Source organism: Diorhabda sublineata, chromosome 1, assembly GCF_026230105.1.
Source record: "Diorhabda sublineata isolate icDioSubl1.1 chromosome 1, icDioSubl1.1, whole genome shotgun sequence".
Taxonomy (NCBI): domain Eukaryota; kingdom Metazoa; phylum Arthropoda; class Insecta; order Coleoptera; family Chrysomelidae; genus Diorhabda; species Diorhabda sublineata.
The window spans coordinates 256,402-283,759 of NC_079474.1; the positions used below are offsets into that span (position 1 = coordinate 256,402).

At 33.0% G+C, this 27,358-nt stretch overlaps 1 protein-coding gene across 2 annotated transcripts in view; it reads left to right on the plus strand.

The window, feature by feature from the left end:
- Positions 1-26,507, plus strand: part of LOC130446106 (pecanex-like protein 1) — a 28,935-nt gene extending 2,428 nt beyond the window's left edge. Inside the window, exons 7-22 of one of the 2 annotated variants that reach the window (XM_056782179.1) lie at positions 816-1,360; positions 1,415-1,628; positions 1,678-2,086; positions 9,697-10,623; positions 12,217-12,427; positions 12,487-12,707; positions 13,248-13,553; positions 13,770-14,322; positions 14,386-14,579; positions 15,286-15,920; positions 15,975-16,115; positions 16,175-16,387; positions 16,445-16,635; positions 16,696-16,889; positions 21,924-22,064; positions 23,429-26,507. In XM_056782179.1, coding sequence (XP_056638157.1) covers positions 816-1,360; positions 1,415-1,628; positions 1,678-2,086; positions 9,697-10,623; positions 12,217-12,427; positions 12,487-12,707; positions 13,248-13,553; positions 13,770-14,322; positions 14,386-14,579; positions 15,286-15,920; positions 15,975-16,115; positions 16,175-16,387; positions 16,445-16,635; positions 16,696-16,889; positions 21,924-22,064; positions 23,429-23,569 — 5,236 coding nt within the window. In that variant the 3' untranslated portion in view covers positions 23,570-26,507. The remainder of the gene's footprint in view (positions 1-815; positions 1,361-1,414; positions 1,629-1,677; positions 2,087-9,696; positions 10,624-12,216; positions 12,428-12,486; positions 12,708-13,247; positions 13,554-13,769; positions 14,323-14,385; positions 14,580-15,285; positions 15,921-15,974; positions 16,116-16,174; positions 16,388-16,444; positions 16,636-16,695; positions 16,890-21,923; positions 22,065-23,428) is intronic. The other variant, XM_056782188.1, reaches the window with a different exon arrangement.
- Positions 26,508-27,358: the final 851 nt, after the last annotated feature.

The window sequence follows — 27,358 nt, forward strand, 5'->3', positions numbered from 1 at the left end:
GAGTATGGAATAGGCAAGTGACAATAATATTTTCAAAAAGAACTTTGGGAAAATTCACTATAACGAAGACGGGTTTTTGGGTGCAATCCCAGTGAAGATGATCCCTACTAATGTGTTTCTAAATTATGTTTTAATCTTCAAGTTGGACACCTACACCAGGACAAGATGCTCCTCCAGTTGAGTAAACATTGTACTTCACTTGGACTTGGTATTTAAGGGCAATCTTTGACATGGACGTCTGTGCGAAAAGGATGCAATGCAAATTAAAATCAGTCAAGATGATCCTGAAAGGTCAATTCAGACATTAAAAGGGACAGGCTGCAGTGAGATTTGGTGTTTTAATCTTCAATAGGAGAGTTCAATCCCAGTGAAGATGATGTCGGAGGGGTTTTTGGTTCAAAAAGTAAAATCGTTGGATAACAGTGAGATTTGGTGCTTGACTGTAATATTCGAATTCGATAGTTGTAACTAAAGTGTTATTTGTAGTGTACAAACATTGATTGAGGAAGAATTTTACGGAGAAGTTAGTGCAACGAAACTAATTGGTGGTAATTTTTCTTTCCCCTACAATTTGTTATTGTCTAAATGATTATACAGTTTTAAAATAACCTGGATTGTTCTACAGTGTTGTAGTTTTATGTTTGATGCTACAAAAAGTGTCTATGGGGACGTGGGGTTGATTTTTTTTTTAAATATCAAAATTTTCTTTAAAAAAATATCATTATTATCTATTTAATCGTCCTATAACAAATAACCCAGTAATTAATATCCTTAAGAACCTGACTGATTTATTTGATTTGAGGTTTTCCTTTTAGGTCTATTTGTCCTGGTACCGAAGAGAAAATTGATAAACCGGTAAAAAGGAGACCGCAAAAAATATGTAGAATAGTTAAACCCGGTGAAGATGAACCGCCGGTGGTGGTAAGAAAAAAGAAAATAGCGAAGACGCGGAGGAGGGCGATGAGCGACGACCAAGCTGGTCATTCGAGATGTCAACATCAAAGAAAATTTCCCAACTTGACTGAACCTCTTAAAAGAGATAACGGTTGGTGTAGTACCACAACCGTATCTTTAGAACACGACGTTAGTAAAGTCCTTCAAGACCAAGTCCCATCGACTAGTAGCCTGGGCGCTATACCAAAGAAAACCCGAAGGGACACCCAAAGTTCCATAACGAAAAAACTACCGAAAAGCGAATCGGAAAAATGTAGCGTATGCAGATGTAAACCGAGGTTGGATAGACAAAGAAATGAACCGACGAAAGAAAATAAAGTCACGCAAACGCAGTTGAGGCATTCGGAAAGTTTGAGTCCAGTAGACGGATTAGAAACCGGACAGAAAAATAATTTATCTAAAACAGGTTAGAAAATTAACATTTTTATTTAAAAAAAAAACTCAATTTATCAATTTCTAGATACTAATAAATCGGATCCTCAATCTAAGAACGAAGACGGTTCCTCCAACGGTTCCAATAACGAATTAAGCACTTTATTACCCCCGGCGCCTCTATTATCAGTGTTCCTGCAATCCAGACCGAGCAATATAAGTTCCACTATGGGCTTGGAAAGTATCCGGTCGAATTCTAACCGTATGAGGTTGAAAAGAATGAACCGAGCCCATAGGAGAAGGTAATTGAATTATTTCATGTATTTTACATATTTTATATTTTATTTTTAGGACTAACCCCGTAGGTAAAAAGGACAATTTCCTATCAGGATACGGTGGTACATATACATCTAAAAATTTTAATGATACCACGGAAAGTTGTAGTCATTGTACCACAGATGAATACGGTGATTTGTGTGTATTATCCTATGACGATAAAGGGGGTAGTATCGAAACGAACGGTCCTAGTACTTCGCACGGGGCGGAGGCGAATCGTAGAAACCGACGTCGGAGTGATACTAGAAGGACAGTCGATATTTGGGATAGTAACAGTACGGAATCGATATGTAATAGTTCGGTTTCTACGATATTAGACGTGTCTTTGCAAAAATCGATGCAACCGATGAATTTTCAACAGAATTCTGATCAATTCCAGAGGATAAAACCGCCTTTCGAACAGGATCGATTGCTATTATCGGAAGTAAGTATTGATTATTTTATATAAGGGGGTGTATTTGAACTACTACGAAAATATATCGTAGAAATTAGGTTTTCATATACGATTCTCTATGGGTTTGAAGAATTATTTCTAATTTGACTGGTGTATTAAAAGAAGTGTTGATTAAGAAATCATTTTGTGCTAAATCGGGTCTGTACTGTGGTTATCAACTCAATTTTTTGACTGATTACAAAATTTGTTTATTCGGTAGCGTTATGATTCTTTTTAGGTGGATAAATGGTTCGTTATCATAATGAATTGTTTATGACTAATTACATTGTTGCCACATAACCGATAATATCAAAGAAATACAATATTTTTTAAAAATTAGAGGATGTTAGAGTTTATATGTTTATAAGAGGACATCTTTTACATACAAATTTTTATTTTTGTTTTAAGGAACATATTTTGGAAAAGGAAATGAGGAAAGTTAGTTTTTCTATTGGAATTGTCTAAAAAAATCGTTTTTCATAACCCAAAGGGGCAATTCCCTTCCAGGATTTTGAGGAAAGAGACAGTATGTTGGTTATAGGGGTGATAAAATTTGTTGTTTACTCTGTTTACTTTGTTGTTTTTTCAAGAAAATTACCTGGAAAAGTCATTATAGGTTCTTTTTAATCAACGAAGGAGACAATTTTTGGATCGGAAAGTGAAAAATGCTATTTTTCCCCAGTAAAGCTATCGTAGATCCTTTCTAGTTACTAAAAGGACTGTCTTTCAGATCAGGAAGTGAGGAAGCTTGTTTTTTGGCTGGGAATCGCCTAGAAGACCATTGTAGGTTGTTTCCTGTTACAGATGGGGACGATTTTCTGTTGGATTTAGAGAAAAAGGATCGTCTTTTGATTCAGAAAGTGGAAACGATAGTTTTTTTCCCAGAAAATCGTCCAGAAAAGTCATTGATTATTTTATTAACCGCAAAAGATAATTTCCTTTTGGATTTTGAAGAAAGGTACCATTTCTTTTGTACCAAATAGTGAGGAGGCTTCTTTTCTGCCAGGGAATCGGTTAGAAGGTCTTTGCGGATCTTTTTGAGCTACCAAAGGGGGCAGTTTACTTTTGGAAATTGAAAAGAGGGACCATATTTTGGATCAGGAAATGAAAAAGACCGTTTTCCCCCAGAAAAACATCTAGTAAAGTCATCATAGGTCCAATCAGTGTTGCCAAATCATTAAATACAATCAGAAACCGTGTTTTTAGTCTTTTTTGGTTGAAATAAATTCATTTAAACCGCCCATTTGTCTTTGGTTATGTTTTATTTGACTTTATCTACGGTACAAGTTTAAAATTTCATATTCGAGGTTATGTTTAACGACAAATCGTTTACACCGGATGTATCGGTGACATTTAGAATAAATCAACGTTGCCAAATCATTAAATACAATCAGAAACCGTGTTTTTAGTCTTTTTTGGTTGAAATAAATTCATTTAAACCGCGCGTTTGTCTTTGGTTATGTATTATTTGACTTCATCTACGGTACAAGTTTAAAATTTCATATTTGAGGTTATGTTTAACGACAAATCGTTTACACCGGATGTATCGGTGACATTTAGAATAAATCAACGTTGCCAAATCATTAAATACAATCAGAAACCGTGTTTTTAGTCTTTTTTGGTTGAAATAAATTCATTTAAACCGCGCGTTTGTCTTTGGTTATGTATTATTTGACTTTATCTACGGTACAAGTTTAAAATTTCATATTCGAGGTTATGTTTAACGACAAATCGTTTACACCGGATGTATCGGTGACATTTAGAATAAATCAACGTTGCCAAATCATTAAATACAATCAGAAACCGTGTTTTTAGTCTTTTTTGGTTGAAATAAATTCATTTAAACCGCGCGTTTGTTTTTGGTTATGTATTATTTGACTTTATCTACGGTACAAGTTTAAAATTTCATATTCGAGGTTATGTTTAACGACAAATCGTTTACACCGGATGTATCGGTGACATTTAGAATAAATCAACGTTGCCAAATCATTAAATACAATCAGAAACCGTGTTTTTAGTCTTTTTTGGTTGAAATAAATTCATTTAAACCGCGCGTTTGTTTTTGGTTATGTATTATTTGACTTTATCTACGGTACAAGTTTAAAATTTCATATTCGAGGTTATGTTTAACGACAAATCGTTTACACCGGATGTATCGGTGACATTTAGAATAAATCAACGTTGCCAAATCATTAAATACAATCAGAAACCGTGTTTTTAGTCTTTTTTGGTTGAAATAAATTCATTTAAACCGCCCATTTGTCTTTGGTTATGTATTATTTGACTTTATCTACGGTACAAGTTTAAAATTTCATATTCGAGGTTATGTTTAACGACAAATCGTTTACACCGGATGTATCGGTGACATTTAGAATAAATCAACGTTGCCAAATCATTAAATACAATCAGAAACCGTGTTTTTAGTCTTTTTTGGTTGAAATAAATTCATTTAAACCGCGCGTTTGTCTTTGGTTATGTATTATTTGACTTTATCTACGGTACAAGTTTAAAATTTCATATTCGAGGTTATGTTTAACGACAAATCGTTTACACCGGATGTATCGGTGACATTTAGAATAAATCAACGTTGCCAAATCATTAAATACAATCAGAAACCGTGTTTTTAGTCTTTTTTGGTTGAAATAAATTCATTTAAACCGCGCGTTTGTTTTTGGTTATGTATTATTTGACTTTATCTACGGTACAAGTTTAAAATTTCATATTCGAGGTTATGTTTAACGACAAATCGTTTACACCGGATGTATCGGTGACATTTAGAATAAATCAACGTTGCCAAATCATTAAATACAATCAGAAACCGTGTTTTTAGTCTTTTTTGGTTGAAATAAATTCATTTAAACCGCGCGTTTGTTTTTGGTTATGTATTATTTGACTTTATCTACGGTACAAGTTTAAAATTTCATATTCGAGGTTATGTTTAACGACAAATCGTTTACACCGGATGTATCGGTGACATTTAGAATAAATCAACGTTGCCAAATCATTAAATACAATCAGAAACCGTGTTTTTAGTCTTTTTTGGTTGAAATAAATTCATTTAAACCGCGCGTTTGTTTTTGGTTATGTTTTATTTGACTTTATCTTCGGTACAAGTTTAAAATTTCATATTCGAGGTTATGTTTAACGACAAATCGTTTACACCGGATGTATCGGTGACATTTAGAATAAATCAACGTTGCCAAATCATTAAATACAATCAGAAACCGTGTTTTTAGTCTTTTTTGGTTGAAATAAATTCATTTAAACCGCGCGTTTGTTTTTGGTTATGTTTTATTTGACTTTATCTACGGTACAAGTTTAAAATTTCATATTCGAGGTTATGTTTAACGACAAATCGTTTACACCGGATGTATCGGTGACATTTAGAATAAATCAACGTTGCCAAATCATTAAATACAATCAGAAACCGTGTTTTTAGTCTTTTTTGGTTGAAATAAATTCATTTAAACCGCGCGTTTGTTTTTGGTTATGTATTATTTGACTTTATCTACGGTACAAGTTTAAAATTTCATATTCGAGGTTATGTTTAACGACAAATCGTTTACACCGGATGTATCGGTGACATTTAGAATAAATCAACGTTGCCAAATCATTAAATACAATCAGAAACCGTGTTTTTAGTCTTTTTTGGTTGAAATAAATTCATTTAAACCGCGCGTTTGTTTTTGGTTATGTATTATTTGACTTTATCTACGGTACAAGTTTAAAATTTCATATTCGAGGTTATGTTTAACGACAAATCGTTTACACCGGATGTATCGGTGACATTTAGAATAAATCAACGTTGCCAAATCATTAAATACAATCAGAAACCGTGTTTTTAGTCTTTTTTGGTTGAAATAAATTCATTTAAACCGCGCGTTTGTTTTTGGTTATGTTTTATTTGACTTTATCTACGGTACAAGTTTAAAATTTCATATTCGAGGTTATGTTTAACGACAAATCGTTTACACCGGATGTATCGGTGACATTTAGAATAAATCAACGTTGCCAAATCATTAAATACAATCAGAAACCGTGTTTTTAGTCTTTTTTGGTTGAAATAAATTCATTTAAACCGCGCGTTTGTTTTTGGTTATGTTTTATTTGACTTTATCTACGGTACAAGTTTAAAATTTCATATTCGAGGTTATGTTTAACGACAAATCGTTTACACCGGATGTATCGGTGACATTTAGAATAAATCAACGTTGCCAAATCATTAAATACAATCAGAAACCGTGTTTTTAGTCTTTTTTGGTTGAAATAAATTCATTTAAACCGCGCGTTTGTTTTTGGTTATGTATTATTTGACTTTATCTTCGGTACAAGTTTAAAATTTCATATTCGAGGTTATGTTTAACGACAAATCGTTTACACCGGATGTATCGGTGACATTTAGAATAAATCAACGTTGCCAAATCATTAAATACAATCAGAAACCGTGTTTTTAGTCTTTTTTGGTTGAAATAAATTCATTTAAACCGCCCATTTGTCTTTGGTTATGTATTATTTGACTTTATCTTCGGTACAAGTTTAAAATTTCATATTCGAGGTTATGTTTAACGACAAATCGTTTACACCGGATGTATCGGTGACATTTAGAATAAATCAACGTTGCCAAATCATTAAATACAATCAGAAACCGTGTTTTTAGTCTTTTTTGGTTGAAATAAATTCATTTAAACCGCCCATTTGTCTTTGGTTATGTATTATTTGACTTTATCTACGGTACAAGTTTAAAATTTCATATTCGAGGTTATGTTTAACGACAAATCGTTTACACCGGATGTATCGGTGACATTTAGAATAAATCAACGTTGCCAAATCATTAAATACAATCAGAAACCGTGTTTTTAGTCTTTTTTGGTTGAAATAAATTCATTTAAACCGCCCATTTGTCTTTGGTTATGTATTATTTGACTTTATCTACGGTACAAGTTTAAAATTTCATATTCGAGGTTATGTTTAACGACAAATCGTTTACACCGGATGTATCGGTGACATTTAGAATAAATCAACGTTGCCAAATCATTAAATACAATCAGAAACCGTGTTTTTAGTCTTTTTTGGTTGAAATAAATTCATTTAAACCGCCCATTTGTCTTTGGTTATGTATTATTTGACTTTATCTACGGTACAAGTTTAAAATTTCATATTCGAGGTTATGTTTAACGACAAATCGTTTACACCGGATGTATCGGTGACATTTAGAATAAATCAACGTTGCCAAATCATTAAATACAATCAGAAACCGTGTTTTTAGTCTTTTTTGGTTGAAATAAATTCATTTAAACCGCCCATTTGTCTTTGGTTATGTATTATTTGACTTTATCTACGGTACAAGTTTAAAATTTCATATTCGAGGTTATGTTTAACGACAAATCGTTTACACCGGATGTATCGGTGACATTTAGAATAAATCAACGTTGCCAAATCATTAAATACAATCAGAAACCGTGTTTTTAGTCTTTTTTGGTTGAAATAAATTCATTTAAACCGCCCATTTGTCTTTGGTTATGTATTATTTGACTTTATCTACGGTACAAGTTTAAAATTTCATATTCGAGGTTATGTTTAACGACAAATCGTTTACACCGGATGTATCGGTGACATTTAGAATAAATCAACGTTGCCAAATCATTAAATACAATCAGAAACCGTGTTTTTAGTCTTTTTTGGTTGAAATAAATTCATTTAAACCGCCCATTTGTCTTTGGTTATGTATTATTTGACTTTATCTACGGTACAAGTTTAAAATTTCATATTTGAGGTTATGTTTAACGACAAATCGTTTACACCGGATGTATCGGTGACATTTAGAATAAATCAACGTTGCCAAATCATTAAATACAATCAGAAACCGTGTTTTTAGTCTTTTTTGGTTGAAATAAATTCATTTAAACCGCCCATTTGTCTTTGGTTATGTATTATTTGACTTTATCTACGGTACAAGTTTAAAATTTCATATTCGAGGTTATGTTTAACGACAAATCGTTTACACCGGATGTATCGGTGACATTTAGAATAAATCAACGTTGCCAAATCATTAAATACAATCAGAAACCGTGTTTTTAGTCTTTTTTGGTTGAAATAAATTCATTTAAACCGCCCATTTGTCTTTGGTTATGTATTATTTGACTTTATCTACGGTACAAGTTTAAAATTTCATATTCGAGGTTATGTTTAACGACAAATCGTTTACACCGGATGTATCGGTGACATTTAGAATAAATCAACGTTGCCAAATCATTAAATACAATCAGAAACCGTGTTTTTAGTCTTTTTTGGTTGAAATAAATTCATTTAAACCGCCCATTTGTCTTTGGTTATGTATTATTTGACTTTATCTACGGTACAAGTTTAAAATTTCATATTCGAGGTTATGTTTAACGACAAATCGTTTACACCGGATGTATCGGTGACATTTAGAATAAATCAACGTTGCCAAATCATTAAATACAATCAGAAACCGTGTTTTTAGTCTTTTTTGGTTGAAATAAATTCATTTAAACCGCCCATTTGTCTTTGGTTATGTATTATTTGACTTTATCTACGGTACAAGTTTAAAATTTCATATTCGAGGTTATGTTTAACGACAAATCGTTTACACCGGATGTATCGGTGACATTTAGAATAAATCAACGTTGCCAAATCATTAAATACAATCAGAAACCGTGTTTTTAGTCTTTTTTGGTTGAAATAAATTCATTTAAACCGCCCATTTGTCTTTGGTTATGTATTATTTGACTTTATCTACGGTACAAGTTTAAAATTTCATATTCGAGGTTATGTTTAACGACAAATCGTTTACACCGGATGTATCGGTGACATTTAGAATAAATCAACGTTGCCAAATCATTAAATACAATCAGAAACCGTGTTTTTAGTCTTTTTTGGTTGAAATAAATTCATTTAAACCGCCCATTTGTCTTTGGTTATGTATTATTTGACTTTATCTACGGTACAAGTTTAAAATTTCATATTCGAGGTTATGTTTAACGACAAATCGTTTACACCGGATGTATCGGTGACATTTAGAATAAATCAACGTTGCCAAATCATTAAATACAATCAGAAACCGTGTTTTTAGTCTTTTTTGGTTGAAATAAATTCATTTAAACCGCCCATTTGTCTTTGGTTATGTATTATTTGACTTTATCTACGGTACAAGTTTAAAATTTCATATTCGAGGTTATGTTTAACGACAAATCGTTTACACCGGATGTATCGGTGACATTTAGAATAAATCAACGTTGCCAAATCATTAAATACAATCAGAAACCGTGTTTTTAGTCTTTTTTGGTTGAAATAAATTCATTTAAACCGCCCATTTGTCTTTGGTTATGTATTATTTGACTTTATCTACGGTACAAGTTTAAAATTTCATATTCGAGGTTATGTTTAACGACAAATCGTTTACACCGGATGTATCGGTGACATTTAGAACTTATCGACGTTGCCACATCCTTAAAAACGACGGCAACCTTGTTTTTTGGTCGTTTTTGAGGTTATGTTTACACCGTATTTGTGAAAAAAATCGGTAATTTTTGTTTATAAATATGTAAATTGATTGATGGAGTATTTAATTGAAATTTCAGTCGGCGTCGACGAAATTCAAGTGCATAATACCGAAACCGACGGACGAAAACGTGAAAAGGACGAAAAGTTATTACGCGTTCAAAGTGTGGCCGCCGCGGACATACGTCAAAATCAGTATGGACAGATTGAAATTGTCGGCGCTTCTAGATCGAAATTTAACTTTGCGCGAAACGATAATTTCCATAATATTGGGCGGTTCGGTTTGCGCATTGGGCTCGATATTGTTGTACAAACAATTTTACAGGGACGTATCGGCTTTCGCGTTTTGTTTCGTAACGGCCGGTTGCCAATATTCGTTGGTGAAGAGCGTCCAACCGGACGCCGCCTCCCCCACGCACGGTTTCAATAGAATAATCGCCTATTCGAGACCGTTGTACTTTTGTATATTCGCATCCTTGGTACTTATACTCGATTCGAATTTATCGGAACGGACGCGCGACTCCTCCGGCTACGACCTCAATTCGTTCCGGTTAACTCCCGAGCAATATCTGCGTCTGTCGCGCGATTTTTTCGTTACGTTCATATTGGCGTTTCCGCTGTTGTTTTCTTTCGGCCTCTTTCCTCAGATCAACACGTTTCTCGTCTATATTCTCGAACAAATCGATATGCACGCGTTCGGCGGCAACGCCGCCTCCAATCTATCGGCGGCCTTTTATTGCGTTTTCCGATCGTTTTTTACTGTGATAATATTGGGGGGCGTGTGTTACGGCGGTTTGAGCGAGACCAAAGGGGCGCAGCATATTTTGTTTTCGATATTTTGCGCGTGTCTCGTAGCCGCCTGTTACCACCTCAGCAGATCTACCAGCGATCCGACGCATATGTGGAACATGTTGAAGGATCATCTCTGGCTGCCTGACGTCTACAGGGAACAGCAGAACCGGAGAGACGGCGGCGAACCGCCCGCCGGAGGTGGCCAAAACGATCAGGTCGGTAATTATTTATCGATTTATTTGATTTTTTAACGTTTTTTAATGAATATTACGAGCTCGAATCTTATTTTCATATAACAATTTAATAAACAACATTTTTCTATAGTTTGGGACAACTGGTATATATAATTTTTCACTTTATCACTTTCTTGTTGTAAAATGAACAACAAAACTGCGAAAAAATAACAAAGGGATGATTTCTATTCACTTATTTACATAATTCAATCACTTTCTCATTTTCAATTTTCACCATTTCTATTATTTAATTTGATTTTCTACTATTTTTAATAGTTTTTCACCATATTTTTCATGATTTTTCTTTGAATGATTCGATTCCTTATTTTCTGAAAGCTCTAATGAATTTTTGGGACAACCGGTATATATACTTGTTAACGTTGACAATTATTGTAATGGAAACAAATAAAAAACGCGTAAAAGCAAACAAACGGTTTCTCTTTACTCATTTTCACCATTCAATTACTTTCCTCCTCTATTTGTATTATTTAATTCATTTTTTTTTTACGAAATTATATCAAAATAATTTGATTCCTTGTGTTTCCCATGCTCAAATTCATTTTTGATTTGTCAACTATAACATTTCTCAATAGTTTGGGACAACTGGTATACATACTCCTTGTTGCGATATCACATGATTGTTGTTGCCAACTAATAGACCAAAATGTTCCTAACAAGTGACATTTTATAATTCGGTCAAATCTTTATTATTGATTCCAAATCTGCTTTTATTGTTTATGTTTTTAATTTAACAGATTTGGATATTTATTAGTATTAATAATGAATAATTCGTGTTTGAATTTGTGTATTGCAACAATCTTCAAATAGTCTCGTTCGGAATTGATTCTAATTATAACCCAACACAATTTGTCTCTCAGTTCGTGTTTTTTTATAAAGTAAATTCAGTGAAATAAAACTGATTAGTGATAAAATTTAATTATAAAAGAAGATAAACGACTTGAAATACATAATAAATAAATTTCGGTATTGATATATAGTGTTTAAAAGTAAATGTTCAAAATTTTGTATTTCGAGGTTATGTTTATACTCCACAGCTTTTCGTCTACAGTTTTAAGTGATTTCTTCGAACATTTTTGTCATTTTATTGGTGTTATATGATGTGTTTTCTTTATATTCATTTAAACATTCACGCACATATGGTATATAGTGATTTTTTAAAAACTTTTTGTCTCTTAAGGATAAACCCATTATACGGTAAGTACAATTGATATATATATATATGTCAGAAATTGATATTATTATATATATTACAATACAGTATGAAAAAAGAAAACAAAATGATATATAAAGAAACGTGTAATTCGTATACTGAGTGACCTAGCAAAGTCCTGGGTTTTTTCCACTTACATCTAACTTTCATAAACACCTAGAAATACAAAATTTTTCAACATTTTGTGGTTACAGGATGATTATAGTTGAAAATTGTCAAGATTTTCTTTAAAGTAGAAGTAAATTTCGTAATATTTTCTGTTTGATATCAATATAATTTGAAAAGTATACTCCAGATCCGGTTTTAACAATTTTTTTTTTCAAAATTTTCTTATATATTTTAAGGAACATGAAGAAAAATATATATTTCAGGATAAACTCACAAAAAACGATTCCAAAGACATAAATACTAAAGAAAAGACTGTAAAATTTCCTAATAATAAAGAACAATACCCCGAAGACGATGTTGCGGATCCGTTGCCTTCGAAATTACAAAAAATCAACAACGCCAGATTAAAAAACGACCTAATATTATGCAGTTTAATAGCGATTTTAGGTAATATCGACAAACATTTTCCCAAAAATCGATACCGAAATCCGATTTTTACTTTACAGTTTTCGCAGTTCACGCCAGTACCGTATTTACGGTACTCCAACCGGAATTGGGTCCGGTTTTATGGTCCATAGGCGCTACATTGGGGTTCATCTTACATTATATCATTCCTCAATTTAGAAAACATCTTCCTTGGTTATGTATCGCCAGACCGATCCTTCGGTCACAGGAACACGAACATTATCAGATCAAAGGACCTGCCAAAATTATGTGGTTCGAAACGGTAAGACATTCCATTATTTATACAATTTTTTTTTTTTTTCAAAATTAGCATTTCAGAAATTATATTGAATATCCAATTTTCGTGCTCATTACGTTTTTCAATTATTCGGGACAGCCGGTATATAACTTTTATTATATTATTTCACGGAATGTTTAGAGCGGATTTCTATATTGGAAATTCAATGCTACCAACACTTGAATTAAAATATCCCTATGCTATACGACAATTCAATAAGGTCGAAAATTGTTTGTTGACATATTAGTAGAACAAAAATGGATGAAACTGAACAAACGCCGAAATCAAATAGAAACAATAATTTTATATTACAGTTAAATAGAAGAATATATATAAAAAATGAAGTTATACTTTATCGAGGTAAATTTTATTTAAGAAATTTTAAAAAAAACATCGTTTAAAAGATATTTATTTACAAGAGATTTAACCTTAACCTCACTAATGAAATTTCGATCTTTTGATGTTATATATTTCGACTTTTTATGATAAATTTTTTGTTTTATTTATGATTTAAATTACTTTCAGGTGTACGTATATTTTTCTTTTTTGGAACGAAACATAGTGTATCCACTTTTGTTTCTCTCCGTATTGACTGAAGACTCTCCTCGTATAGTTTCGAAATACGGTACTCTACGAGGCTCATTTATAGTTGTGATATGCGGAATAAAGTGCCTAAGGAACAGTTATTCGAATCAGAGCTCCCAATATCTGATTCTAATATTTTCGGCTTTATTTTACAAATACGACGTCAGGAACGTCGGCGAATCGTTTTTGGTTATCTACTTTTTTATGGTTACTATTTACAATAAAATTTACGAGTTGTTGTTAAAGGTAAGTCGATAAAAATTTTTTTTCTCCAACTTTTTTAATGTTTCACTTGATAAATCGTCTTTACTTTGGGTATCATTTGAATTTTATTGAAAAAAAGCTTTGGACAGGTCCGGTTTTAATATAATTTTAATGTTTTACCTGAAAAGAGGCGATTTATTCAAAAAATATATACGTATATATATATATATATAGTTTTCAATAAATTTTCTTTTTCAGATTCAATTTGTTGTGACTTACATAGCCCCTTGGCAGATAACGTGGGGCTCGGCGTTCCACGCCTTCGCCCAACCATTCTCTGTACCCCATTCCGCCATGTTGTTCCTACAAGCGATTTTATCGTCCTGTCTTTCGATGCCCCTGAATCCTTTCTTAGGTAGCGCCATATTTATAATATCCTACGTACGTCCTATTAAATTTTGGGAAAGGGATTATAACACCAGACGAGTAGATCATTCGAATACTCCACTTTCTTCCCATTTAGACAGAAATTTAGGGGCGGACGATAATAATTTGAATTCGCTGTTTTACGAACATCTCACCAGGTCCTTGCAGACTTCTCTATGCGGTGATTTAAAAATGGGGAGATGGGGTCCGGTGAATCAGGGAGACTGTTTCGTATTAGCATCGGATTATTTAAATTGTTTGGTGCATATCATAGAAATGGGTAACGACGTAACCACTTTTCAAATGAGGGGATTGGAGTTCAGGGGGACTTATTGTCAACAAAGAGAAGTCGAAGCTATTACCGAAGGGGTCGAGGAAAATGACGGTGAGCGATATTATTTCGATGACGCTATATTCGCGGTAAATTACGTCCGAAATTCGATTTTAGGTTGTTGTTGTTGCGATACTGGTCACCTACCGAATATGCTGAGCGTAAACGCCGCTTTTAATCAAAGATGGTTGGCTTGGGAGGTTATGGCTGCGAAATATATTCTCGAAGGTTATAGCATATCTGATAATAGCGCGGTGACTATGTTGCAGGTTTTTGAGTTTAGGAAAGTTTTGGTCTCTTATTATGTTAAGGTAAAAACAATTTTTTTATTTATTAAATTTTTTAATTATTTGGGACAACCGGTATATATAACTTTTATTATTTCCTCGCATAGAATGTTTTGTAACCAACTCGTTAATTTAAAATTCCCTATACGAAATGACATTTTAATTAAAATTTCATTGGTTGTTGTAAAACATTTGACGTTGCTACGATAATTTGATTGGTCGTTATAAAATAGTTTGTTATGACAATTTAGTAAAACAAATATGGCGGAAATTAAAATAGAAATGCCCAAAATTAAATCGAAAAATTATGACGAAAAAACAATTAAATACGAAAATAAATATAAAAAAACTAATTAATCAAGGTAAATGTTCAATATTTTTTGTTATTCACGTGTTTATTCTACTCTTATTAGTATAAATAATTAGGTTATGTTACATGTCGAAATTTTTTCATAATTTTATTGAAACGGATTACATTTAATGATTTTATTTAAAAAAAAGTGATTTAATATATTATAGAAAGTTTTGAACAGGTCAGTCTTTAATATATTTTTTTATTTTTATATTTCTAAATCTTTTTGATGTAAACGATGAAGAGACTTAATATCAAGAAGATTTAGAAACATAAGCATATCAGAAGATCCAATAAATAAGAAATTAAAGTAATTTATTTGTTTATTTCGATATCTATTGGTATAAAAATGTTTTATTGTGTCGAATTTCATTTTAGAGTATAATATTTTATTTGCTCCGTTCACCGAAATTAGACCATTGGTTATTTAATCCTACAATTTTGAAAGCCCTATCTCCGATGGAACACAGAACGTTCGTCGATTTAGATCCAACTTTCAACAGTAACATCGACGAAGATTACGACATCCAAAACAGCGGCATTACAAAAAACAGTTTTATGCAAATACACGGCGATTGGATAAAATATTGCGTAGAAAGATCTGAAAAGAACATCGAATGTGGATTAAACGCCCCGTTGACTCTATTATGTTTCGCGTTGAGTCTGTTAGGTAGAAGAACCTTAGGTGCGGTTTCCCATAACACAGTTTCCGGAGTGGAGTTTTTTCTTTACGGCCTACATGCTCTATTCAAAGGCGATTTTAGAATATCCTGTGCTAGAGACGAATGGGTTTTCAGTGATATGGATCTGCTTAAAACCGTGGTAGCTCCAGGTGTTCGAATGTCTCTAAAATTACATCAGGATCATTTCATGGCAGCCGATGAATACGAAGAGCTTTCCACTTTATACGATTCCATTTGTAAACACGAAGAGGAGTTGGTTATTTCACACGAAGGTGATCCGGCTTGGAGAAGGGGCGTGTTGAGTGGAGCACCTAGTCTTTTAGCTCTAAGGTAACATTTCAATAATTTATTTCTCAATTTATTTTTGTTTAATTAATTTTTTAGGCACGTTTTCGATGAAGGTAACGATGAATACAAAATAATAATGTTAAATAAACGTTATTTGAGTTTTCGTGTTATAAAAGTGAATAAAGAATGCGTTAGGGGCCTTTGGGCTGGTCAACAACAAGAACTAGTCTATTTTAGGTACGAAATAATATATAGGATGTCCTAAATTGTATATTCGAATCGATTTATTATTTCAGGAATCGTAATCCGGAACGTGGTAGTATACAAAACGCCAAACAAGCCCTTAGGAATATAATAAATTCGTCTTGTGATCAACCCATAGGGTACCCCATATACGTTTCACCCCTTACCACGAGTTATGCGGAGACCAATGAACAATATTCTAGTCTAGTAGGGGGATCGGTTACTTTAAAGAAGATAAAAAATTATTTTTTTAATACGTTTAGAAGGTGATTTATTAAAAATAAATAAATAAATATAGTGTGATTACTTATTAAATTTTTTAGGATAAGAAAAAGGTGCGGTGAGGGTTGTTCTAGCGGATCGGCTAATAGAGAGGAAGTTAGTATGGGACACGAGGGGATGTACGCCATGACTCCGATGTCTACTTTAGCCCATACCGGTAGTCAATCTACGGATGGTTCTCATTTGGGTGGCAGCATCGGTAGAGGATCGAGTCTGAGTAGAGCTTCGTTAGGTGAAAATATTGAATCGAAAATTTTATTTTTTATTTTTTAATGATATTTTGAATATACAGGTGGTAATAGGGGTAGTTTAGTTTCGATGGGGAAACCGACTAGTTCGACTTTGGTCAGTTTGGCGGGATTATTTAAGGAGAGGGATGAAAGGTCGGTATCTCAAGTACCTGATGTTCAAATTCGAGGGGGAGGTGAAGAAAGGGTCGTCGATACAAATCCCGTTGCCGAAAGGGATTGTGCAATAAGGGTTAGAGTAAGTATAGAAAAAAATTATATTCAATTTCGATGTTTTTAAATTAATTTGATAATTTTTTTAAAATATCCTGTTTTTTGTTTATAAAACTATAAATATGTTGATTGCCTTGTTGCCAAATCTGAAAAAATATTATGAATCTATTGTATAAACAGTGTTGCCGGTTTTTCATTAGATATTTGTAGTTTCGATGATTTTCAAAGGAAAAAAAAATTTTCTATCAAGATTTTACTATGTTGCCAAATGTAGTTTTTTTCCCATAGTTTGGTGATGCCAAATTGTTATTTTTTCATAAATATTGGCATATATTAGTATTTGAAGGTCAAATATACTTTTTCAATGCTCGGCAAGTGCGCAACGTTGCCAATTTTTCATTTCATTTCATCATGATAATTTTATTGATTCCTTATCAAATATTATAAACGAAACTTTACGCGAATTAATTTTGCCATCAAGATTTGGCAAAATCTTCCTACAGAATTAAATAGACGTTGCCAAACGTCGTTTTCCATACATTCGTGACAATCTTTATAAGAAAAATGCGGCGTTGCCGAACGTCAGGTTTCACCGACGGAAAGATGCGCTGTTGCCAGTTTTTCAAAAAAAGAGATAATCATAAAACATTTTTTTTTTTTTTTTTAAATAAAGATATAGCGAAATTGTTGTATTAGCTCGTGTAGTTGTTGGTGAAAAGTGCACCAGTGTTGCCAGTTTTTCATCAAATATCGATAATTTCACCGAACATGTTGGAAAACAATTTTTCCATCGAGTTTTTAATAAAATCACCGTGCAGAAGCGCATAGACGTTGCCAAATGTGATTTTTTTTTTCAAATTTGGAAAAATTTTTGTGGCTTTTTTGGAAAATCGCGTTGTTGCCGAACTTCATTTATCACTCGAAATACAGAAATCGCTCAGTAGTGCCAAATATAAATTTAGGAAGCTAGTGAAAAGTGCACTGTTGCCAGATTTTCATCAAATATTGATAATTTCGTCGATTTCTCGTTAGAGGTATAGAAAATTTTTTGCAAATCATTTTTTTTTATCATGAATCGACGAATTTTCCGTTGAGAAATACGTACACGTTGCCAAATTTCTTTAAATTCGAAGCAACTTCTCTAATTTTATCTAAGGAAATTGCGATGTTGCCACAAGATACGAAGAAATTGCGATAGTAGTAAACGAAACTGTCGAATGCTACACTGTTGCCGCAGTTTTTCTTCGAACATTTGGAATTTTTGTGATTTTCAAAGAAAATATCAACAAAACAATTTTTTTTATATCGAGATATGACAATGCCGCCGTATAAAAGCACGCGAGGTTGTCAAATATAATATTTTCCGCATTTAGGAGAATTTTTTTTGGAAAATCGCGATGTTGCCCAACTTTATTTATCACTCGAAATACAGAAATCGCCTCAATATTGTCGCGTTAAACGAAATTACACCGTTTAAAACTTACAACGTTGCCGAATGTAATTTTTTTCCAAATTTGGGAGAATTTTTGTGGTTTTTTTGGAAAATCGCGATGTTGCCGAACGTTTTTTTTAACTTGTGATGCAGATATCGCTCAATAGTGTCGCGTTAAACGAAGTGTTGCCAAATTTACCTTTAGGAAGCCGGTGGAAAATGCATTGTTGCCAATTCTCCGTAAAATGTGAACAAAATGGCCGTACAGAAGCGTGTACCGTGTTGCCGAATGTAATTTCCGGCAAATTCCGGTGATTTTATATGGAAATTACACCGTTTAAAACTTACAACGTTGCCGGATGTGATTTTTTTTCAAATTTGGGAGAATTTTTGTGGTTTTTTTGGAAAATCGCGATGTTGCCGAACGTTTTTTTATAACTTGTGATACAATAGTGCCGCGTTAAACAAAAGCGTTGCCAAATTTACCTTTAGGAAGCCGGTGGAAAATGCATTGTTGCCAATTCTTCGTAAAATGTGAACAAAATGGCCGTACAGAAGCGTGTACCGTGTTGCCGAATGTAATTTCCGGCAAATTCCGGTGATTTTATATGGAAATTACACCGTTTAAAACTTACAACGTTGCCGGATGTTATTTTTTTTCAAATTTGGGAGAATTTTTGTGGTTTTTTTGGAAAATCGCGATGTTGCCGAACGTTTTTTTATAACTTGTAATGCAGATATCGCTCAATAGTGTCGCGTTAAACGAAGTGTTGCCAAATTTACCTTTAGGAAGCCGGTGGAAAATGCATTGTTGCCAATTCTCCGTAAAATGTGAACAAAATGGCCGTACAGAAGCGTGTACCGTGTTGCCGAATGTAATTTCCGGCAAATTCCGGTGATTTTATATGGAAATTACACCGTTTAAAACTTACAACGTTGCCGGATGTGATTTTTTTTCAAATTTGGGAGAATTTTTGTGGTTTTTTTGGAAAATCGCGATGTTGCCGAACGTTTTTTTATAACTTGTGATACAATAGTGCCGCGTTAAACAAAAGCGTTGCCAAATTTACCTTTAGGAAGCCGGTGGAAAATGCATTGTTGCCAATTCTTCGTAAAATGTGAACAAAATGGCCGTACAGAAGCGTGTACCGTGTTGCCGAATGTAATTTCCGGCAAATTCCGGTGATTTTATATGGAAATTACACCGTTTAAAACTTACAACGTTGCCGGATGTTATTTTTTTTCAAATTTGGGAGAATTTTTGTGGTTTTTTTGGAAAATCGCGATGTTGCCGAACGTTTTTTTATAACTTGTAATGCAGATATCGCTCAATAGTGTCGCGTTAAACGAAGTGTTGCCAAATTTACCTTTAGGAAGCCGGTGGAAAATGCATTGTTGCCAATTCTCCGTAAAATGTGAACAAAATGGCCGTACAGAAGCGTGTACCGTGTTGCCGAATGTAATTTCCGGCAAATTCCGGTGATTTTATATGGAAATTACACCGTTTAAAACTTACAACGTTGCCGGATGTGATTTTTTTTCAAATTTGGGAGAATTTTTGTGGTTTTTTTGGAAAATCGCGATGTTGCCGAACGTTTTTTTATAACTTGTGATACAATAGTGCCGCGTTAAACAAAAGCGTTGCCAAATTTACCTTTAGGAAGCCGTTGAAAATTGCGCCGTTGCCAATTCTCCGTAAAATATTAACAAAATGGCCGTACAGAAGCGTGTACCGTGTTGCCGAATGTAATTTCCGGCAAATTCCGGTGACTATATGAAATTTACAACGTTGCCGGATGTGATTTTTTTCTCAAGTTTTACGGAAAAACGAAACGCAACGTGAAAAATGCGATTTAATTCAAAAAAAAAAAAAAAAAAAAAAATACAATTTACAAAATCGTTTCGATCGGACACCTCAAACTCATATAATTGATTTTCTTGTGGATTTCGCACCATCGTTCGAACGAGCAAACGAAATCGTTTTTCCACGGATTATTCGCCATTCTCAAATTTTCCACCGCCGTCAAAACTTCCAATAAATCGGCGCCGATTTCCCGGAGATTATTGAAATTCAAATTGAAATTTTCGACGTTGACGAAATCGTCGAAAGCGTATTCGCTGATCGATTCCACCCTATTATAATCCAACTTCAGATCGCCGATGAAACGCACCCCCCTCAACAAATAATAACTGACGAAAGTGAAATTGTTGTGGCTCAAATTCAACGTCGTTTTTTCGTGACGGGTCGCGTTCGCGAACGCCACGTCGAAAAAACTGTACGGCCGATAAGGAACCGCCGGAAAATGTCTCAATTTATTGTAGCTCAAATCCAAATGTTTCACGTTCACCGTGCGCACAAACAAATTTTTCGGCAACAGTTCGATGTCGTTTCCGCTCAAATCCAATTTGTGCAAATTGCCTAAATTGAAAAAAGCGTTTTCGGCCACCGTCTCGATTCCGTTGCCTTTTAAAAATATTTCGCTGATCGGTAGATTTTTGAAAATATTCGCCGACACGTGGCGGATTTTGTTGTAATTGAAATTCGCCGATTCCAATCGTCTCAGTCCTAGGAAAACGTTTTCTTCCACTACAGACAGATTCGATTTTTGTATACTTATAGTACGTAAAAGCGATAATCCCTCGAAAACGTCGAATTTCAAAATCGGTACGTTTTCTTCTCGTATATCGATGTCCGTGATTATCGTGCGGTTTTTCCAAAAAACGCTTTTCACTATGGTCGTTTTATTGTTTCCCGGTAAAATTAACGTTGTGACGTTACCGTAACATTCGCCGGATAAAACGGCACTTAACACGTACACCGACGATAACATCATACCGATTCGCGACGCCATTTTCTTCTACGACGTTTCCACAAAAACTCGCGACGTGTTTTTCGAAAAATTATCATCCGACGATTCGGTTCAATGATTAAATAAATAACAAACAAGGTCGCGATACCCCGTAAATATGTTTCAGATAAAAGATATAAATTAATTCGACATCGACAAACTAATTAAACAATAATAATTTCAAAAATTCGTAACATTAACCTTAACAAGTCCACCGGGTAGCTTCGGGATCTCACTAGAAAACTATAATTCCATAAAATTATACCCACATCCTCATCGGGATAGATTTTTTCCATTCTATATTGTAAAAAGACACATGAATTTGCGGTAATTTCACAAATACACGCGATTATCTTTGTCAGGATCATCAAGAACTAGTATCGGATTCGGTTTTCCAACGTTCCGAAACGTCGCGTCAATTTAAATTGTTATATATTCGTAAAGGAACCATAAAATTTAAAAAATTTCACAAATTTAAACGTTTATCGTTATAAGGATGATCAGGATAACTTGTAATGAAATCTTTGGATGGCACTTACCGGCTCAGTAATGAAAAATTTTGGACATTGTGTATAGAACAACCAACGACGAAAATGATGGAGGAATTTTTAAAAAAAAAATCCCCTTTAATGCCTAATGTCTCACAATAAAAAAAGAATTCACACTGTACATTGTTTTATTTTCGGTTTAAAATATTTCGTAGGACACCCTGTATAAAAGCTTGTGTTTTTTTTTTTTTTTTTTTTTTCGTCTAATTATAATATAATTTATTTTTTAGATTACAGATTCGAATGCTGTGTTCGATTCGTTAAATCAGATACGAAAAGTGGAAATATTGTGGCCGAACGAATTTATAAGGATTAGAGGTGGAAAAACTTATTGGAAAGATTGGAAACCGGAAGTCGGAATGGATGGAACGGTAAATCTTTTGCATTAAAGGAATATTTATTTTTTTTTTTTTTTAGGTTCTTCGGTACAATTGCTTTCCTCGATTTTCTTATGGGAAGAAAAACCTCCTAATGGGCCAATTATTGAAGGAAATTTACCAAAAAAATCCGTTTAAATAAATACACTAAGACTAGACACCGAAAAAATGGTTTCCGTTGAAATTGAAATCGATAAATCATTATACCGGATTTCCATCTGTAAATGCTGCTGCAGTTAAACAAAATCGAACCGTTTTTGACACCAATGATCCCATACAACAATTTTTTTATGATTCGGACATGCACCGTTACCCAAATTGCCATCACAACCCGGGTAAAACTACTAATGGGACATTTAAGCTCAGTGGATAAACTGTAAGGCTTCTTTATGGGTTTTCATCCTTTCACTAACCCATTAAATGGTCTACTGTCCTTGTACTACATAATGACGTTTACTCAAGTGACCTTTAATGGTATCGGAACCCTTTTGTGGTACCGTCTACAGAACAATAGAAAAAGCAAGTAAACAGGTGCTAAACTAGTTACTGGAACAATTTAGAGTGTTGAGACAAGCGAAAACTATAACCAAAGAAGATCGGCTGATTTTATCAACGTTTGGGGGTACTGCGAACACCTGAGGGTACAACCCTCTATTCACATTCTCTCTAAATGTCAACATCAGATCACTACACCCGGAAGTGTATGAAAAAAGAAAATCTTCGGTAGCTACAGCCGACATTTTGTAGTAGAATTAACGGATCAGTTGTGAACACCGGGTTCCTTAGTATCGTAGTAAGAAAGGGGATACGATAGATACCATTTATGGTTAAAAGAACAGTGGCTAGTCTGTCCATTGATTGGTATGACATCAGAAAGCTCACATATATCCAGTTTAGTCTCCGATGTATGGTAAAAAGACCAGTAATTAGTTTGTTTAATAGGAAAGATTGGTTAGTACGACAAGTAGAAGACCCATCTATATCTACGGTAGTTTCTTTCAAGTCAGGTGTTTTGTATTGTCTCTGCCGAGTTTATCTTGCAATAGTTGCACCAAAAATGGACTCGGTGCCCCCGTATATGACAATAAACTGAAGGAAAGGTGATGTTTTAAGGGTTTGGTGCTACCAGAAGAAGAATTACACACAAGTCCGAAGGAAATTTATGGGATTGGAAGGGTTTTGATCCCGTTACTATCCAAAATTAACCAATATAAAGGCGTTATCAAACCGCGGATATTACCAGTAACTTTGAGATTTGTTTGAGTAGTTTTTCTATTATAAATATTCTACAGTGATGATTAAAATGTTAATATTAAAATTTTTTTTATTAGATATTGAACTTTTCGTTTATTTTTTAGGTGGTGCATAAATGGTTGCCGTGCCATAAGGATCCCAGCAGAAGGTCACATATTGAAAAAACAATCCTTTTAGTTAATATCGATGATAAATACGTCCCGATAGCTGAAAACGGCGTACAGGATATCGGTGCGGAAGTATAGCAAAAGTTATACATTTCGGAATCTTAATACTCTTCCATATAATTTTAAATTAAAGTCTCCGGAGATACAAATACGAGTTCCTGTTTATGAAACGATATTTTCTTTTTACTTAATTAATTTAATTAATTCAGATTTTCTTTTTTTTGAATTGAAATTTTTCCTCGGAGACTTTCTATTTAATTTATTTCCATAGACTGTTGCGATTTTTATTTCGTAAGCTATCGATACGTTATCGAGTTTTTTTATTGTTTCGCAACAGTTTGGACCGGTGATTAACTGTCATTGTCACTCTCTAGTTCGGTTCTACCTTGATTGAGGTTAAATTATCGCTTCTATAGGATTTGAATCAAATTTTTGCATCCTTCAGACCAATTAAAGTGAAATTTAACCGCTCCATCCGTATAATTCTTTCCATAATCTTCTATATTGAAAAAAAAAATGTAGTTTTGTTAAAATTTGTAAATTATATTAAATGTGAGCAGCTTAAGGATTTACACTGTACGTATTTGTCTTTCTGGAAATTTCTATACTCAAAAAATTGATTAATATTAGACATGGACGTCTCCAAGACCCACAATACTCTTATTTATATGCTAAAATTTTTCTGGAAGTTTCCGTTTTCAGAAAACCCAGGATTTTTGTTAAAATTTGAATAATCTATTAGACAGGGGCGGCTTAGAAATTTAAACAACATATTTTAATATTTTATTAAACAGGGACGTCTTCGAGTTTTAAAGTACATACAGGTATTTATATCGAGTTATTGTGGGAGCCTATTTTCTGGAAAAAAAACTAGAATTTTACAAAATGTTGAACATTCGAAATGTTTTATAAGACAGGAGCGTCATCGAGATCAAATTTATACACTTAAAGTTTTTCTATTTTGAAAAAAGATCAGATTTGACAAAATTTGAATATTCTATTTGACGGGGTCGGCTTTTGTATCTACAGTACATGTGGTGTTTATACCTACATTACACGTATTTGTATTCTAAAGACAACATTAGCGGATTCTATTGGACAGGGACGGCTTCGAGACTTACAATACACATATTTTAGTACTAAAACGTTCCTCGCAGGTTTTATGTTGAGTTTTTGCCGAAATTTGAATTTCCCATTAGACAGGGGCGGCTTTGTGATCTAATATACGCGTTTGAATATTAAAATATTTCGGTAAATTGGGGTTTGTTTCGATTCAGGTGATTTTACTGTCCAAACTGTTGATTGTAAATAGAAAAACGTAACGGAAATTCTATACACTTGTTGATATTGTAAGGAAGGTATATATTTAATACGGTTGGATATTATGTAAATTAGTTGAAAAAATAATAATAATAATAATAAAAAAACGTAGTATTTGATCAAAGAATTTTTACAAGATTGCCTTAAAACGATAAATAGACTGATTTTTTAGGTGTTACACTTATTCGAATATGTCATTTCTCTATTTATAGCCGGCTGAATATCTCGTTTAATCGATTTTCATTCATAATCCCAACTAATTTTACTAGATTTTTCGAAAGTATACTATTCAAATTCACTTTTGCAAGTTATTTTACCTCATAGTAATATTAGAATAGAACAAATGACGTTTGACTGACACATGACGTACTTTAATCGACATTTCAATTGTCAAATTCAAATAAATACAATACAAAATATCAGTTTTTATTCCAATTTAATTCGGTTGAGATTGAGGTTATGAAATACTTGTAGGTCTTACGTTATAAAAATGGTCGTACGTCATTAAATGAGTTAATAATTACGTGTGTACATTCCAAAATAAGCTATCACATTAATCGAAGCACTATAAATATTATTTTTCATGTAACGAAGAAAAAAATCACATGAGACTAAATCTGTAGTCGAATTTTGTTACCGAAAGAGGTTAATTAACGTTTATTGTGTACCGTAACGCCATCTAGTTGAAACTACTTCAAATTTTTTCGATTATAGTGAAACAACGTCGAAAATGGACCGCAATTACCGTTAGTACTTCATTTTAGAACGTCTTGAAATGAGTTTTTGTTGAAGGATATACATACAGGTCAAGTTACACCATTGCCGAAAGGATGCGTTTAACTGTGCGGTTAAAAATCCCCACGGTGTCGATTTCCTAAGGGATTTCACCGCCTATTATCCTAGAAGATCCTTGGTCCTGGGTTTTTATTCACAAAAAATCTGATCTATCACACGATCTGCAGATTGGTACTGAGTTTAGTTACGGTGACTGAAAAGGGGTGTTTTAAATTGTGATAAAAAAATGCGTAAAGGGGGGGGGGGGGGCGCACATCGCTTGGTATGTAGGGAAACTGAGAAACGAGCAAATCGTATCTATAATGACATACGTCGATTTTTATAAATAATTTAATTTAACAAATTTTTTATTTATTTATTTTTTTGTTACGTAAAATACGGATCTGTTAAAATATATAGGATGTCTTGTTATATTGTAAATATGTAAATATTTATTTTATGGAAAATTAAGTCTCATTAATTGAAAGTTTTTAGTCGTTATACGTTTATTTAAAAAAAACGATGTACAAACGCTTTTTTTTCACGAGTTATTTTCAAAAAAATGGCATTTTTGACAACCTCGCCTCTTGTATCGGTACTGTAACTTTTTTAAATCAAATTTCTACCCACAAAATGGCACTAAAATCGGTAAAAATAATTTTTGTAACTAAAACAAGCCTTAGGTATCTGAAGAGGATAATTTGATTATCGAAACGTGTGTCGGATAATATAGTTATTGCAGTTAGCTCTAATTAATCAAGAAGTTTCAAATTTTTCATTAATTCGGTTATTTTGAAAAAAAAATTCCATTTTACTTAAAAATAACGCATGAAAATTATACCGGTACCAGTCGAAATGTACAATTTCTAAAAAGAAATTTTTGTTTAACGAATTTTTGAATAAAGTTTAACGTATAATCAAATTGTGTTTTATTTTATTATATAATCCTTTAAACATCCAAATTTTACAAGAAAAAAATCACCTAACCTAACCTAACCTAACTTGTTTATTTAATTAAATCGAGGTTAAAACTCAAACAAATCCCTATCGCAATTTTTTTGGTTATCTACTGCTTAAAAATTGTTTATATTTTGTTATTCAAAATTGGCTGATATCAAAATTTAATTGCATTTATTTATGCCACTATTTACTTGTTATTCTCATTTATACAATCTTCAAAATTCCATTAATACACCTCTATATATACGGTATAAAATTTTTAATACACGTATAAATAAAATAATTTCACTAAATAATTGTCTACCTATCAAACGTAATATGGGTCAGTCCGGTACTGACTAACAAGATAGCCATAAGTCTAGTGGAGCTATTTAACCTCATTGACTCGTGCTTTCTTCTTTTTTATCACGTAGTAATCGAAATTTTTCCTTTCGACTTAATTAGTTTATTTTCAAAAATATAAGGATAAAAAATGGTTTAATACATTAATTTTCCATTATTTGCGTTATGGAAGAAACGAATGACAAAATTTAAACGTTTTCCAACACAACGGATTGTTTTTATTTGCAATATCATTAATGTTAAAATTACCAAAACTATATGAGTATATATAAGATATAAAAAAATATTTTATTTTATTTATAATGATTATACCTTTTACGAATTATATAAATTCTATTTTAAATTAGAATCCATCACTTATAATGATATTATTTAAACACATAAAAAATCGTAGTTTCGGCAATGCTGCATTAGCACTATATTTCTTCTTCTTTTTTTAATAAACGTACGAACTACTAACCTTTTGTTCTT